This window comes from Homarus americanus, unplaced genomic scaffold (genome assembly GCF_018991925.1).
Source record: "Homarus americanus isolate GMGI-L3 unplaced genomic scaffold, GMGI_Hamer_2.0 scaffold46973, whole genome shotgun sequence".
Taxonomy (NCBI): Eukaryota; Metazoa; Arthropoda; class Malacostraca; order Decapoda; family Nephropidae; genus Homarus; species Homarus americanus.
Window position 1 is genome coordinate 89280 of NW_024735516.1, and position 13221 is coordinate 102500.

General features: G+C 45.1%; 1 protein-coding gene across 1 annotated transcript in view; it reads right to left on the reverse strand.

Annotated features, from left to right (window-relative positions):
* Nucleotides 1-13221, reverse strand: part of LOC121871268 — an 81079-nt gene that overhangs the window by 31285 nt on the left and 36573 nt on the right. Inside the window, exons 4-6 of the mRNA XM_042373489.1 lie at nt 5540-5714; nt 3050-3178; nt 575-699 (exon numbers count right to left, since the gene is read on the reverse strand). Of these exons, the coding sequence (XP_042229423.1) occupies nt 575-699; nt 3050-3178; nt 5540-5714 (429 nt within the window). The remainder of the gene's footprint in view (nt 1-574; nt 700-3049; nt 3179-5539; nt 5715-13221) is intronic.

Here is a 13221-nt window from a genome sequence, read left to right on the forward strand (position 1 = left end):
TATGTGGTCATAGTAGCGTTTTATAGACACCCAGCTAAGAAAAGCGCGGCTACCAGTATATCTGACCAGTTATTATACTGTATACAAGAGGTGCAGCTGTGACAGGGAGAAGGGGTTTATTAAAGAAGCACAGGTTTGTGTATCTCATGAAGGTGTATTAAATCTGTACACTTTCTAAGAAAGTGTGTGTACTGTACATACTGAGGATGTGTGTACTAATAAGGGTGTGTACATGCTAATGAAGGTGTGTGTGTACATCTAGAAGAATATAAAGAAACAGAGGGAATGTGTGTATGTGTATATGTACTGAGACTGTGTACACCTATTGTATGAATGGAGAACTGGCTGGGTGGCGGGGGTGAGGAAGGGTGTATGTGTACAGAGCGAGCGTGTTTATACACTTCTTCACGACATTTGCGTGTGTGTGTGTGTGTGTGTGTGTGTGTGTGTGTGTGGTGAGGGAGGGTGTGTGGGTGAGGGTGTGTGGTGGTGGTGAGGGAGGGTGTGTGGTGGTGAGGGAGGGTGTGTGGATCAGGGTGTGTGGTGGTGAGGGAGGGTGTGTTAACATACTTACTGAGAGTGTGTGGGTTAGGGTGTGTGGTGGTGAGGGAGGGCGGCTGCGGCAGACCCACGACACCGGAGAAGTCAATGGTGGCATGAAAGCCGCTGTACTTGTAGGGCGGGAGGTGTGGCCCCGAGCTGCGGGAGGGAAGGAGGTAAAACAAGTGGGTCAGTTTCTTCTCCTTCAGGGACCTCCTGCAGTCACTATAACACACACACACAAGCTTATCATCGTCACTATAACACACACACAAGCTTATCATCGTCACTATAACACAAACAAGCTTATCATCGTCACTATAACACACATATAATCTTATCATCGTCACTATAACACACACACAAGCTTATCATCGTCACTATAACACACATATAAGCTTATCATCGTCACTATAACACACATACAAGCTTATCATCGTCACTATAACACACATATAATCTTATCATCGTCACTATAACACACACACAAGCTTATCATCGTCACTATAACACACATATAAGCTTATCATCGTCACTATAACACACATACAAGCTTATCATCGTCACTATAACACACATACAAGCTTATCATCGTCACTATAACACACATACAAGCTTATCATCGTCACTATAACACACATACAAGCTTATCATCGTCACTATAACACACACACAAGCTTATCATCGTCACTATAACACACATATAAGCTTATCATCGTCACTATAACACATACAAGCTTTTCATCGTCACTAAGGTTGAAATCCTGATGTGAAGGCAAAACAAAAAGATCACCTGAAGATTAGACACCCAAGCTGACTAACATAACATAGCATTACATAAGATAATTTAATCTAACCTAAACTTAACCTAAACCTAACCTAACCTAACCAAATCTAACCTAACCTAATCTAATCTAAACTAACCTAACCTAACCTCCCCAGGTAGCATTAGTGTTTTTAATCATCAGGTAAAATAAGTTGGGGCGTCTAATCTTCAGGTGATCCAAAGTTTCGAACTCTAGCTACACATCTCCAGCCGTAGTCTCTCTCTCTCTCTCTCTCTCTCTCTCTCTCTCTCTCTCTCTCACTAATTTCTGACCCACCTAAACGAAACTCTTCAACCTGTTTATCTTTATAAATAATAATAATAGATAAACAGTTCAGTAAATCGTTCTTTAATCAGTCAATCTTAAATACCACAATATAATTTCTATTGTTCCCTTAGACAACAAGTGTATAATACCACAAGATACTTCGCCTAACTCTAATGACCAGCTCCATCTCTTAAACAGATTCTTCCTTAACCCATCATAACACATATATAAGCATTTACACACTCACAATCACACTACAGAAACAATTCACACTCACAATCACACCACAGAAACAATTCACACTCACAATCACACGCACAAACGCATTTACACTCACAATCACACGCACAAACACATTTACACACTCACAATCACACGCACAAACACATTTACACACTCACCACACGCACAAACGTATTTACACTCTCACAATCACACGCACAAACACATTTACACACTCACCACACGCACAAACGTATTTACACACTTACAATCACACGCACAAACACATTACATATAGAGGCAGACACATAGCATAGACCCATTATCACAAACACGTTCACACATACATACAAACACATTTACCCACATACCAACTACACATTGACACATACAAATACACATTTATACACATACAAACATACGGTTATATTCAGCCATACACAAATACACATTCACACACATACAAAACACATATTCATACGCATGGAAACACATATATAATTATACAAACTCATATTAACTATCAAACAAACGAACATTTATCCAGGCGTAAATTATTTCCCATGGATTTTTTTTTTAAACGATCCAATGAAGACTTGACCTGTAGTACAGTAAATCAGATTGTAAATAGATTTTAATCAGCCATTGGTATATATTGTCCTCTAACACCAGCTTACACCAGGTATTAAACAGCCATTGGTATATATAACACCAGGTAACACGAGAGAGAGAGAGAGAGAGAGAGAGAGAGAGAGAGAGAGAGAGAGAGAGTGTGTGTGTGTGTGTAACTGCCCCACTCTCCGTAATTAGGAGAGGGACAGGAAGATAATTAGACAAACTTAATGTGTTCAGAGGCTCTCACTTAGCTCGCCCAGGTCAATGTTGCTGGCATTGTCCACTCCTGTATCTGTATTCTTCTGGGTTAATAAACTGTTTTAATATCAAGACATAGAGACAGACACACAGAGATAAGAGAACCAGGCAGAGACAGAGAGACATAGAGATAAGAGAACCAGGCAGAGATAGAGAGATAAAGAGACAGATAGAGACAGAGATAAGTGAACCAGGCAGAGAGAGAGAGAGATAAGGAGACAGATAGAGATATAGAGAAAATGACACAAAAAGACAGAGAAACATACAAAGATATAGAGACAAACTGACAGAGAAAGAGACAGAAAGAGACAGAAACCTACCTGAAGTCTAGGAGAACGCTGGGGCCAGAGAAGTGAACTGTTCTCTTGTCGGCGGCACAGAGGGAGTCGATGAGAGGGGAGGAGGTGGAGGTGCCCGCGTACATGGCCACGAAGTCCGTGGAACACCGTCTGTAAGACAAGTCCACACAAGTGGTTTAAGACTCTCCTTCTATGTCTGTCTGTATGCGTTAAATTTTGTGTGTGTGTATGTCTGTCTGTATGTTTTAATGGTTTTGCATTTCGGTCTGTCTATGATTGTGTAAAGTTGATGGACTAATATATGCAGTATAGTTAATGACACACACACACACACACACACACACACACACACACACACACACACACACACACACACACACACACACACACACACACACACACACACACACACACACACACACACACACACACACACACACACACACACACACACACACACACACACACACACACACACACACACACACACACACACACACACACACACACACACACACACACACCAAATAATGCGTCTCTCAGGTCAACTTCCCTAGTACAGCAACAAGCCATTATAGCATTGTTGTTTCAGTTACAGAGTATAAGCGGGTAGATGTTGCTGTTAACTCACAGTATGATCAACTAAACCAGTCTTCTTTGTGTCTCATGTTAAAAAATGTTTGGCTCACCTGCATATTAGACACTCCAGCTTATTTCACCTGAAGATTAACCACTCTAATGCTAGCCAAACCTGACCTAACTTAATCCTAACCCCTTCTCCACTCCTAAGTTAACGTCAGGGTAGTTTCAGGTGGATCCAGTGTTCAATAAATGTTAAAGAATTTATCATTTATATATACTGGAGTTTATCTTAAGGCATTGTTCGTGTGTCTACGAGAAACCATCACCTCATATTCTATCTGTAAGTGGCAGCAGACGTTCACTAATTCGGTGTAAAACATCATTCCTCTCCTCTGATGCCATCCATTGATACCTTACCTGGTTATAATGGACACACAGGTGAGCTTTAGGATATTGTTCACTTTATCGGGGCTCGGTGAGTGTGTGTCATTTTTCTAACACTGTTTTAGTGTCGATAACTGACCCCTTGCTTGCTGGGGGACTGTGGGGGGCGGGGGAACACTGCGAGGGGTGGGGGGGCTGTGGGGATTGGGGAACTGAGGGAAGACTGGGAGCGGGACAATGTGGGAGGGGATTGGGGGTGACAAGGGAGACTGGAGGACTGTGGTGGGCCAGGTGGGACTAGGGGACTGTGAGTGATTTTATGGGACAGGGGAGACTCTTCACCTGATACAAGACGGACAAGTAACAGCTGACAACCGCTTGGTATAATGAGTCCCCACTGGGTATAACGAGTCCCCACTTGGTATAATGAGTCACCACTGGGTATAATGAGTTCTCATTGGGTATAACGAGTCACCACTTGGTATAATGAGTCACCACTTGGTATAATGAGTCACCACTGAGTATAATGAGTCACCACTGGATATAATGAGTCCCCACTGATATGATGAGTTACCACTGGGTATAATGAGTCATCACTGGGTATAATGAGATACCACAGGGTATAATGAGTCACCACAGGGTATAATAACTCACCACTGGGTATAATGAGTTAGCACTGGGTATAATGACTCGCCACGAGGTGTAATGAGTTACCACTGGGTATAATGAGTCACCACTTGGCATAATGAGTCACCACTGGGTATAATGAGTCCCCACTGATATAATGAGTTACCACTGGGTATAATGAGCCACCACTGGGTATAATGAATCACCCGGTTGTTCGCGTGTTGAGGTGAACAGTGTTGTAATAATGATAATGCTAACAATGATAATCACACTATTTCTACTACTACTACTACTACTACTACTACTACTAAGAGTGACTAAACAACACATTTCCAAGTTACTTATGTTTATACACCATGAAACACAGGAGAAAAACAAGATGTTATTTGTTAATATGAATTACAGGAATGACCTAAAGTTCTTAAACACTACTTTTTGATAAGGTAATTAGAGTACTGTAATACACTACGGCTCATATATTTTATTGTAATGATGAACATGTGTATTATTGGTGGCATTAAAATGGTTCAACTTACAGAGGGGGGGAGGAGATTTTAATGAGGTTCCTGGAGAGACAGACAGACAGACAGAAAAACAGACAGACAGGAAGATAGATAGATAGACAGACAGACAGAAAGACAGACAAACACACAGACAGACAGACAGACAGACAGGAAGATAGATAGATAGACAGACAGGCAGACATAAAGACAGACAAACACATAGACAGACAGACAGACAGACAGGAAGATAGAAAGATAGATAGACAGACAGACAGAAAGACAGACAAACACATAGACAGACAGACAGACAGACAGACAGACAGACAGACAGACAGACAGACAGATGACTTTAATGAGATTCCTGTAAAAGATTAAATAAAGGCTCCCAAAATAAAAAAAAGTAAAGTAAGCTTACTGTGGGTGTAGGTCCATGGTGAGGAAGGTAATGTTGCCTGAAGTATCGGGACTGGACATGACCAACAGGTAGCGACAGCGGGCGTGGGCGGGGTACATGCCGGGGTAGCCAGGGGAGGTCACCTGACACTCACTCCTTCTGCTGCAGTGTACGTCCTGATACACCCAGTCACACGCTGTTTACACGTAGAGGTATGTAATGTACTCCTGAAACTGCACCACTTTACACCTCAACTTGTACACCCTACGCAATACACCTGAACTGGTACACCCGAAATGCTACCCCTCAACTTGTACATCCGACATAATACTCCTCAAACTGTACACCCTACATAATACACCTCAAGTGGTACACCCTACATAGTACATAAGAACATAAGAACATAAGAAAATAAGGAGTCTGCATAAGGCCGGTTGGCCTGTGCATGGCAGCTCCTGTCGAGAGTTACTACCACTCTCTATCATCCATGAATCTATCTAGCCTCCTTTTGAAACTTTTCAGAGTTCCCGCACTTACTACAAAGTTGCTAAGCTTGTTCCACTCGTCCACCACCCTATTTGTGAACCAGTTTCTTCCTATCTCCCTCCTAAACCTAAACTTATCCAACTTGAATCCGTTGCTCCGAGTCCTATCCTGCTCGGATATTATAAGAACTTTATCTATATCCCTTTATTGATTCCTTTCACCCACTTAAATACTTCTATCATATCTCCCCGCACTCTTCGTCTTTCTAGGGAATGCAAGTTAAGTTTCTTTAACCTATCCTGATATGGAAGGTTTCTAAGTCCCGGAATCATTTTTGTCATTCTTCGCTGCACCGACTCTAGTGAATATATATCCATTCTATAATAGGGGCACCAGAACTGAACCGCATAATCGAGGTGCGGCCTGACTAGTGCAAGATATAGTTGCAATAAGACCTCTGCACTCTTGTTACTTAACACTTCTAGATATAAAACCCAATACTCTGTTTGCCTTATTTCGAACATTAACGCACTGTTTTCTAGGCCGTAGGTCCGGGCTTACAAGTACTCCTAGGTCTCTTTCACAAGTCGACTTCTCTAGGTTGATGTTGTTAAGGCTGTATACATTATCAGTATTTGTTCTTCCAATATTAAGTACGCTGCACTTGCTGGTGTTGAATTTCATTTGCCATTTTTCAGACCACCCCTGCAGTTTACTTAGATCCTCCTGTAATGCATTTGCATCCTGCCCTGAATTTTATCCAGGTATGATACAATGATATGAGTTATTAATGATGTCACCTTCGTTGGTGAGCTCTGAAGTGAGTAGAGAGGCCGATGAGGGCCCGGCAGGGTCGTCCACAGATGTTGCACGTGTCGAGGGCCACATCTAGTGTGGGAGGGGCAGCGGCAGCGTTTTTCCGGCGTTGACGCTTGTCTGCCTCGGTATGAGTCGACCTATCTCGAAAGTATTGACACCTTCACGTGTGGTGCTCCTCCAAGCGTTACGGTGTGGAGTAATCGTCTCCCAGGTGAGGGGGTCGATTTGGCACTTTTCCAGGTTTGTCTTAAGACTATCCTTATACCTTTTCAAGTGCCCGCCGGCGTTACGTTTATTATTCGCTAGGTGACTATAAAGTAGCAGTCTACTGTCGTCCATGGCCAATCCAACTCGGAGGATAAAACATAGACTACGTTGGTGAAATTTTTTGAGTGCCTTGGGGTTCATCTTGTACAGTATGTGACCCATGTCTAGCTGCCATATAGTAGAATGGGAAGGACCACTGCTTGATATATATGTAACTGCAGATAATTTCAGCTACCTACAGCTGAAGACACGGGTGCAGAGTTTGCCAAAAGCTTCAGATGCACATCTGATCCAATGCTGAATCTCGACATCGATGTTCGCAGTGGTGGACTGGTGGGAGCCGAGATACTGAAAGTGGATAACAGAGAAGGTGAAGGTGTGTGTGAACCAAGGGCAGGTTGATAGAGAATCTGAGTCTTACGTAGATTCACCTCAAGGCCGAAGTGTGCATAAGCTTATGTGTAGGTGTTCAGGATCTCCTGTAGGTCGCATTCAGTGTGAGCGACAAGGGTGAGGTTGCCTGCATACTGAAGCTCAATAATGGAAGCTGCCGACACCTTTGTTCCTACCTGGAGTCGTCTTATATTGAAAAGACCCTTCATCCAGTACTTGATGTCCACCCCGCCGACTAAATTGGCACTGGCACGAGTAAGGAAGACAGCCAAGAAAATGGAAAAGAGATTTGGTATCAGTACACACCCTTGTTTAACCCCCGTTTGGATGGGGCTGAACTCAGGCTGGGTGGCGATGGATTTTGGTGGGCAGCCAAAACGGCTGAGGGTCCGCCAGAGGGCTTCCCTGTTGATCGAGGCGAAGGCCTTGGTTAGGTCGATGAAGGCCATGTACAGGTCCCGAAGCTATTCTCTGCACTTTTCCTGTATCTGGCGGGCAGCAAAGATCACGTCAGTGGTGCCACGTGATGGTCTGAAGCCACATTGAGATTCTGGGAAAAAGTTTTCCGCCTCAGGAAGAAGTCTGTTTAAAAGGAAGACTAAGGCGATAATCTTACCAGCTACGAACAGCAGCGAGATCCTACGGTAGTTGCCACAGTCTGACCGGTTTCCCTTGTTCTTATAAATATTGACGATGGAGGCGTCACCACCACCACCATAACTACCACCACGATCACAACCATATCCACCATTACTATCACTACCAACCACACTACCATCTCCACCACCATCATCTCTCCATCGTCACTACCACCATTAACACCACTACCATAATCACCATCACCACTAAGACCATTGCCACAGCTCTACCACCACCACATCCACCACAGCCACCACCACCTCCATCACCGTCACCACAACCACCAAATCCCCAATCGCCGCTGGCGCCGCCAGGTGAAATAAACGAGGATAGCCAATCTTCAGGTGAAATAAACGAGGATATCTAATTAATATTCTAGTGAAATATGCCGGATACCTAATGTTCAGGAATCCATTGTAAATAAGAGTAAAACATCCATGTTTTTGTATCGGCCGCTGAGACAATGCGCCTGGTATTATCGTGCACCAGTTACCCTCAATAACACGAGAAGGAAGCTGACATAAGGTGGTGGTTGTCAACAATAGCATGAGATTTGTATACCCAACCTTTTGTGCTCCTCTATGGCTTCCCCGTCTACTCTACCAATAACAAACAGCTGCTGTATACCTCTTAATACAGTCTCTGGATGATACTGTATGTGTATTAACCTCATAATGCTGGATGACATTAACACAGACAATAAAGATAACTTGTTAACATTAACCTGAAACACATGGATGACACTGTAACATGCTGTTTGGGGTCTAATACAACACCAGGTTATATTCAGTCCTTTATGTACGTCACAGTTTTACCGCTGATACTTGGTGTGACGTCATCAAGCACTCAAGCAGGTGTGTGGGAAGCATTATGCAGGAATTTATACCATTTAATAAAATAATGAAAAAATAATAATATTTGTGTATTTCATTAATCTTTGTTGTGAAAATCAAACCTGTGAAATCTATGGGTGACATTTAGAAGGAAATGTCTGACCATCTGAAGATTAGACACTCCAACTTATTTCACCTGATGATATAACAAACTAACCTAACTTAACATACACTAACCTAACCTAACCTAACCTAACCTAACATACCCTAACGTCCGCAGGTAATGTTAGTGTGGTTAATCTTATGATAAAATATGCTGGAAGGCGAATCTTCAGGCAGTCCAAAAGTTTTCATTTGGGTGAAGTGGACGTGAGGTGATACAGTAGGGTGAAGGGGACGTGAGGTGATACAGTAGGGTGAAGTGGACGTGAGGTGATACAGTAGGGTGAAGAGGACGTGAGGTGATACAGTAGGGTGAAGGGGACGTGAGGTGATACAGTAGGGTGAAGGGGACGTGAGGTGATACAGTAGGGTGAAGGGGACGTGAGGTGATACAGTAGGGTGAAGGGGACGTGAGGTGATACAGTAGGGTGAAGAGGACGTGAGGTGATACAGTAGGGTGAAGAGGACGTGAGGTGATACAGTAGGGTGAAGAGGACGTGAGGTGATACAGTAGGGTGGAAGTGGGCGTGAGGTGATACAGTAGAGATTATGAAGAGGACGTGGTGATACAGTAGGGTGAAGTGGACGTGAGGTGATACAGTAGGGTGAAGGGGACGTGGTGATACAATTAGGGTGAAGAGGACGTGAGGTGTCCTAGTAGAGATTGAAGAGGACGTGAGGTGATACAGTAGAGATTGAAGAAGGACGTGGTGATACAGTAGAGATTGAAGGGGACGTGAGGGTGATACAGTATTGGGGTGAAGAGGACGTGAGGGTGATACAGTAGGGTGTAGAAGAGGACGGTGAGGGGTGATACAGTAGGGTGAAGTGGACGTGAAGAGGTAGGGTGACGTGAGGTGATACAGTAGAGAGGGACGTGAGGGTGATACAGTAGGGTGAAGGGACGTGAGGTGATACAGTAGAATGAAGAGGACGTGAGGTGATACAGTAGGGTGAAGTGGACGTGAGGTGATGGCAGTAGAATTGAAGAAGGACGTGAGGTGATACAGTAAGGGTGAAGTGGACGTGAGGTGATACAGTAGGGTGAAGAAGAGGACGTGAGGTGATACAGTAGGGTGGAAGCGAAGTGGACGTGAAGTAGGAAGGGGACGTGAGGTGATGATACAGTAGGGTGAAGAAGAGGACGTGAGGTGATACAGTAGGGTGAAGAGGGGACATTGAGGATACAGTAGGGTGAAGAGGAGGTGATACAGTAGGGTGAAGAGTGAGGTGATACAGTAGGAGTGGAGAAGGACGTGAGGTGATACAGTATAGTGAACAGGAGTAGGGTGAATTGAAGAAGGACGTGAGGTGATACAGTAGGGTGAGTGGGGTGATACAGTAAATTAGAGGACGTGGTGATACAGTAGGGTGAAGAAGGACGTGAGGTGACAGTGAGTAAGTGGACGTGAGGTGATACAGTAGAATGAAGGGGACGTGAGGGTGATACAGTGATACAGGGTGAAGAGGACGAGTAGGGTGAAGAGGAGACGAGGTGATACAGTAGGGGTGAAGAGGGGACGAGGTGAGGAGGGTGATTGTGGTGAAGAGGAGGTGAGGAGGTGATACAGTAGGGTGAAGGGGACGTGAGAGGTGATGACAGTAGAATTGAAAGACGGACAGTAGGTGAGTGTGATACAGTAGGGGTGAAGTGGACGTGGTGATACAGTGGGTGAAGAAGGACGTGAGGTGATACAGTAGGTGAAGTGGACGTGAGGTGATATAGGGTGAAGGACGTGAGGTGATACAGGGTGAAGGGGACGAGGGTGATACAGTAGGGGTGAAGAGGACGTGAGGTGATACAGTAGGGTGAAGTGGACGTGAGGTGATACAGTAGGGTGAAGGGACGTGAGGTGATACAGAGGAAGAGGACGTGAAGAGGTGAGTATGTAGGGTGATGAAGGATGAGGGTGATACAGTAGTGGGGAAGGAGGACGTAGAGGGGTGATGACAGTAGGGGTGAAGATGGACGTGAGGTGATACAGTAGGGTGAAGAGGACGTGAACAGTAGGGAAGAGTGACGTGGTGATACAGTAGGGTGAAGTGGAGAGGTGATACAGTAGGACGTGAGGTGATGACAGTAGGGTGAAGTGGACGTGAGGGTGATACAGTAGGGTGAAGAGGACGTGAGGTGATACAGTAGGGTGAAGGGACGGAGGTGATACAGGGGTGAAGTGGACAGGTGATACAGTAGGGTGAAGAGGGACGTGAGGTGATACAGTAGGGTATGGACGTGAGGTGATACAGTAGGGTAGATGAAGGGACGTGAGGAGGTGATACAGTAGGGTGAAGGGGACGTGAAGGTGATACAGTAGGGTGAAGGGGGTGAAGTGGGACTAGGGGTGAAGGGACGTGGATACAGTAGACGTGGGTGAAGGATGATGACAGTAGGGTGAAGGGACGTGAGGTGACAGTACGTGAGGTAGGTGGAAGGGATACAGTAGGGTGAAGGGGACGTGAGGTGATACAGTAGTGAAGAGGACGTGAGGTGATACAGTAGGGGACGTGAGACGTGATACAGGGTGAACAGTAGAGGGTTGAAGAGGGACGTGAGGGATACAGGTGATACAGGGTGAAGTGAGACGTGAGGTGATACAGTAGGGTGTGAAGGGACGTGAGGTGATACGAGGTGATACAGGGGTGAAGAGGACGTGAGGTGATACAGTAGGGGTGGAAGAGGACGTGAGGGTGATACAGTAGGGTGAAGAGGACGTGAGGTGATACAGTAGAGGGGAACGGGTGACGTGAGGTGATACAGTAGGGTGAAGTGGACGTGAGGTGATACAGTAGGGTGATACAGAAGAGGGCGTGAGGATACAGTAGGGTGAAGTGACAGTAGGGTGAAGAGGACGTGGGTGATGAGTGTGAAGTGGGTGATACAGAGGTGATACAGTAGGGTGAAGGGACGTGAGGTGATACAGTAGGGTGAAGAGGACGTGAGGTGATACAGTAGGGTGAAGTGGACGTGAGGGTGAAGAGGTGATACAGTAGGGTGAAGTGGGACGTGGAGGTGATACAGTAGGGGTGAAGAGGGACGGAGGTGATACAGTAGGGTGAAGAGGACGTGGACGTGGAGGTGACAGTAGTGAAGGGACAGTAGGGACGAGGTGACAGTAGGGTGAAGAGGACGTGAGGTGATACAGTAGGGTGGTGAGGTGATACAGGAGTGAGGTGATACAGGGGGTGAAGTGGACGGTGATACAGTAGGGTGAAGTGGACGGAGGTGATACAGCAGGCGGTGACGTGATGAAAGGATGATCAGTAGGGTGAAGAGGACGTGAGGTGATACAGAGGGGTGAAGAGGACGTGAGGTGATACAGTCGGAGGGTGATACAGTAAGAGGACGAGGTGATACAGTAGGGTGAAGAGGACGTGAGGTGATACAGTTGAAGAGGACGTGAGGTGATACAGTAGAGAAGAGGACGTGAGGATACAGGGGTGAAGTGGTGAAGTGGACGTGAGGTGATACAGTAGGGGTGAAGTGGACGTGAGGTGATACAGTAGGGTGAAGTGGACGAGGTGATACAGTAGGGTGGCTGGACACAAGTGAGTGAGGTGATACAGTAGTGAAGACAGGGACCCAGATTCTGCATAGTTGCCAAGTCACCATACATTTAAGAAGTTGTATTAATGAGAGTGAATTTGATGTGGAACCCCCGTGATACAGATGGCTGACACAGGTGCAATGAGACAGGGACCGTGTACGACCGAATGTGATAAAGGCAGTTACAGAGGGAGGGACAACAAGCTGGAGCTTCAGAAATTAAAATTTGTTTCATGGCTAAACAGGGAGAAGAATACACCATTATTATTATTATTTTGTTACGTAAAAGAAGAATACGAATCCGTTCCACAATTCCTTCCTCAATATTTCAATTCAATTTGGTATTTTAAGTTAATTGAAGAAAATAATGTATAAAACCTCAGCATGTGGAGGACACAGGCAATGAGTTTTTGATGAGATTGGTGTCTGGTGACGTGTTCGTTATGCACTTATGATATGAAAGCAATCAGGCCATCCGCTATAAAGAAAATGATCGGTAATTAGGGTTAAGTATATAGTAATCAGGTCATCACTTGTGGAGATAATGACCGGCAAACTCT